The 5,000-nt window shown below is 34.7% G+C and overlaps 2 protein-coding genes across 2 annotated transcripts in view; one reads left to right on the forward strand and one right to left on the reverse strand.

Moving 5' to 3' along the window:
- Positions 1-5,000, reverse strand: part of Nemp (Nuclear envelope integral membrane protein) — a 177,038-nt gene that overhangs the window by 86,797 nt on the left and 85,241 nt on the right. The gene's annotated exons all lie outside the window — the stretch shown is intronic.
- The window catches only part of LOC137634426 (uncharacterized), an 18,695-nt gene that overhangs the window by 1,360 nt on the left and 12,335 nt on the right, over positions 1-5,000 (forward strand). Inside the window, exon 2 of the mRNA XM_068366820.1 lies at positions 4,447-4,588. Coding sequence (XP_068222921.1) covers positions 4,447-4,588 — 142 coding nt within the window. The remainder of the gene's footprint in view (positions 1-4,446; positions 4,589-5,000) is intronic.

Consider the following 5,000-nt stretch of genomic DNA (forward strand, 5'->3'; position numbering starts at 1 on the left):
CCCTATGTATGGCATGTATAGACTATGAGAAAGCTTTTGATTTTGTCAAAACTTCAACAGAACTGAATACCATTCAGAAACAAGGAATAGACGAATCTCATGTTATATTACTTGAAAAAATATATATAGGAAGCACAGCAATCCTAAAACGACATAAAGATAATGAAAAAATCCCTATTGACAATGGAGCTGATAGGGAGACATCAACTCTCTTAAATTATTCACATACACCCTAGATGAAGTTTTTTAAGAATTTAGACCGGGAAACTGTAGGAATTAATACTAATGGGGAATATCGTAACAACTTAATATTTAAAGATGGCATACTGTAGTTTGTTTAGTGAGTCATGGGAGGAATTGCCAAAAATATAGATTTGAAAAGGGAAAACAGAAATGTAAGACTGAAAATAAATAAGAGTAAAACTAAGATAATGTTCCATGAAAATGCAGATAACAAATATGGGTTATGGACTAACCTGTTGAGATTGTTAATGAATATATGTACTAAGAAAAAACAATAAGTGTTTCCCCAGGACATGAGACCGAAATTAAAAGGATAAGTATGGGATGAAAAGCTTTAGGTCAACAGCATGAGATTATGAAAAGAAAAATGCCACTATCTCTATTATTATTATTATTATTATTATTATTATTATTATTGTTATTATTATTATTATATTTATTATTATTATTATTATTACTTGCCAAGCCAAAACCCAAGTTGGAAAAGCAGGATGGTATAAGCCCAAGGGCTCCAAGAAGGAAAATAGCCCAGCGAAGAAAGAAATAACTGCCGAGAAGTTTAAGAACATTAACATTAAAATAAATATTTCATTTATAAACTATAAAAACTTGAAAATAACAAGAGGAAGATGAACACGATATAATAGTATGCCCGAATGTACCCTCATGCTAGAGATCAAGAAAGAAAAGTATTTAATCGGATGGTCCTACCAATATTAGCTTTTGCATAAAAAACTTGGAGCCTAGAAAATAAGTTAGTTACAGCTCAAAGAGCTATGGAAAGAACAATGATGGGAATAACACTAAGACAGAAAAAGAGAAACATGGATACGAGAACAAACTGAAGTAAAGGATATTCTAATATGGCGTAAGAAAAAAAATGGATTTGGGCAAGAGATTTAATGAGAATGACCGATAATAGATGAAAAAGAAGAATAAGAAGAAGTGGTCCCTAGAGATTTTAAATGAAATAGAAGGAAGAGAAGACAATGGATTAACGAACTAAGAAAATTTGCGGGTGTCGACTGGCATAGAAAGACCATAAACAGACACGTTTGGGGGAACATATCTGAGGGATTTGTCCTGGAGTGGACCAGCAACGGCGGATGGCGATGAATACACACACACACACACGCACACACACACACACACACACACATATATATATATATATATATATATATATATATATATATATATATATATATATATATATATATCATTTCCTCCTACGCCTATTGACGCAAAAGGCCTCGGTTAGATTTCGCCAGTCGTCTCTATCTTGAGCTTTTAAATCAATACTTCTTCATTCATCATCTCTTACTTACACGTTTCATAGTCCTCAGCCATGTAAATCTGGGTCTTCTAACTCTTCTAGCGCCTTGTGGAGCCCAGATGAAAGTTTGGTGAATTAATCTCTCTCTGCGAGTACAAAGAGCATGACCAAACCATCTCCACCTGCCCCTCACCATGATCTCATCTACATATGACACTCTAGTAATCTCTCTTATAGTTTCATTTTTAACCCTGTTCTGCCATTTAACTCCCAATATTCTTCTGAGAGATTGGTTCTCAAATCTACAAAAGCTGCTGGATATTGTTTCATTGTCATACCACGACTCATGTTCAAACAGTAACACCGATTTCACTAAACTGATATACAGTCTGATTTTTATATGTAAATTCAGGCGATTTGATTTCCAAATTTTACTTAACATAACAATTTTCTGATTTGCTTTTTTTCAATCTTTCATTGAACTCAAATTCTAAAGATCCTCTATTAAAGATCAGCTCCAAAATATCTAAATTATTCCACCTCAGTAACCCTTTCTCCTTCCAATATTTCCTCTTCCATTGCATATTCTGTTCGCATCATCTCTGTCTTTCTTATATTTATCTTGAGCCCAACCTCATGTGATATTTCATGCATTCTGGCAAGCAAGGTTTTCAAGTCTTGTGGTGTTCTGCAAATAAGAACAGCATCATCAGCATATTCTAGGTCAACTAATTTCCTGTTACCAATCCAGTCCAATCCTTCTCCACGATCCTCAACTATTCTGTGAATTACAAAATCCATGAGGAAGATAAACAACATGGGTGACAGCACATTCATTTGGAGTACTCCATTGTTCACTAGAAATTCATTTGATAGAACTCCACTAAAATTAACTTTTCACTTGCAATGCTCATAAACGGACTTCATCAAATTTACATATTTACGAGGAAGTCCATAATAACGCAGGACTCTCCACAAAATTGGCCGGTGCACACCATCAAAGGATTTTTCATAGTCCACAAATGCCATCAAAAATGGATTTCAATGTTCTACACATTGCTGTACAATATGTCTTGAAATGAAAATTTGGCCAGTACAACTATCTTTTCTAAATCCTACTTGTTCATCTCCCAGATTTTCATCAATCTTTCTCTCTAGTCTCTTTATGAGCCAACTATATATTTTTATGACAACTGACGTAAGTGTGATGCCTCTGTAATTACTGCAATCAGTCAGATCTCTCTTTTTTTTTTTCTTTTTGCCATTTTCACCAACACTAGCTCCCATTCATCAGGTTTTGCCTCTTCACTCACATTAAAAAATAATCTTGTAAGTATTCTGGGAGTCACTTCATTTTCAGCCAATATCATCTCAACAGTTATCCCATCGTATCCAGGGCTTTCCATCTCTTTAGCGTTTTCAAGGATAGCTTCGACTTCAAACAAACTGAATTCATTCATGGGCACATCAAAGTCTTCTCCAGCTTCAGGTATATCAGTTAAATTATTCCCTTCATATCTCCTATTCATGACCTCACTAGTGTTCCATCCGATGTTGCCTTTCTTCATCTTGTGTTGTTATGACAGATCTATCTCTCTTTTTGATGGGTATATGCTTCTTCTTCTTTTCCCTAGTAGAGATTTTATTAATAATTTTGTGAGAAATTCTTACACCATAGCCAATCCCTGAATTCATAGCTTTGTCAGCCTCATCTGCCTATATGTCTAATTATTCTCTCAAGTCATTTCTGACTTTTGTTTTGACTTCACTATTAATACTGGAATACTTAGCATGCTCTACCTTGTAATCTTCATTACTTCCTCGAAAACTGTCATCAATATATTTCTGCCTTCGTCTCTTTTTTTATAGTATCCCAAGTATCATTTAACATCCATGGTTTTCTCCTTGTAACTGCATGTCTCATGACTTCACTACCAACTGACTGATATGTGTTTTTAATATCACACCATTCTTCATAAATTGTCTGTTCTTCCCCTTAAAAGGCGAGAGGGAGGGGGGGGGGGACGCCATGACAGTCTTGCTTCTTGCCATCTGATATCTCAAATCCTTGAATGTGAGGTTGCTAGACTCACGTCATTTTTATGGCATGGCAGATGGTGAGTTCCATAAATTATTATATTCAGGGCTTTTGCATTGATCTTGACTCCACAACATGGATGTCTTTGACATATTTACCTATACGCACACACACATATATATATATATATATATATATATATATATATGTGTGTGTGTGTGTGTGTATGTGAGTGTGCGTGTATATATATATATATATATATATATATATATATATATATATATATATATATATGCACACACATTCGTGTATGGTTAATAACAACGGCAACAGTAAGTCCTCAACACAATAAGACGAAAATTACACAAAAATATATCTCTTGTACTATATCTGTGGAGTACATCCATCTCAGAATTACTTGTTAAAGAATAATCAGAAGATAAGCTATAAAACAACCGACCGATGAGTCAAACATTATGAGCGACCTGAAAAAGTAGAAAACAAGAGGTAGTGTCAATGGTACACAGACCTCCGGGGCTTTACAAGGTTCGTGCATTAAGGTAATTATATATCAGGGGAACAAACAACCCTCATGACCTTGTGTTTCAACTTCATTTTGTTTTGCTTCTTGCGCATCTGAATATTAATATATCATATGATGCCTTATACAGAAGGTTAAACTGCAGATGGCATCCAGGTTGGATCATGGAGATGACATATCGCTTGACAAATGTTTTGAACAGTTTGAAAGATTTTGTTACAGAAACCTTACATGTGCGTTTAATCTATCGATTGTTTATCCTGTTTCATTGGAGACCTTAAAATCCTCACGTCACTTCCACCTTCATTCATCTTTGATGTGGTTAATGATATAATTCATAATTTTCAGTTCATTCACATCGTGGTGGTGTTAGTGTCGCTACACCAATTTGCTATCAACAAAGGAACCGTCTTCAGCTTCACGACCCACTGCCATTTCCTGAAGGCTGGAATGATGACCTGGAATGCCTATCTATCGCAGGCCCTCGAAGGTACGCATGGGATTTCAAGTATCTTCCCGTTCAATTTTTCAATACGATTCTAGTAGGTTACCTCTTGTGCATCAAATGAACCTTGTCTTTAATGCGAAAGGTTGATCACTATTTGATGGGGGCCATCCAAAACTGATCTTATATTCATTATAAAATATTGAAAACAGACTTCAAAGCTTCATCTTCACTTGCTGAATAGAAAGTGTTTGATAATAAATGGCAGTTTAATAAGCAAATGAATTCGGCAGTGTAAGTATTTACTCCAATCTCCAAGTAGGTTTTTTAATTCAGCAAAAAAAAAAAAAAAAAAGAGCAAGCTTTTTACTGCTGAAAAAAATAAAAATTATCTAAATGGCCATATTCTTACTTTAATTGTTTGTTAAAGGATTAACCCATACATGAACTATCCTCA

The sequence above is a fragment of the Palaemon carinicauda genome, chromosome 44 (genome assembly GCF_036898095.1).
Source record: "Palaemon carinicauda isolate YSFRI2023 chromosome 44, ASM3689809v2, whole genome shotgun sequence".
Lineage (NCBI taxonomy): Eukaryota > Metazoa > Arthropoda > Malacostraca > Decapoda > Palaemonidae > Palaemon > Palaemon carinicauda.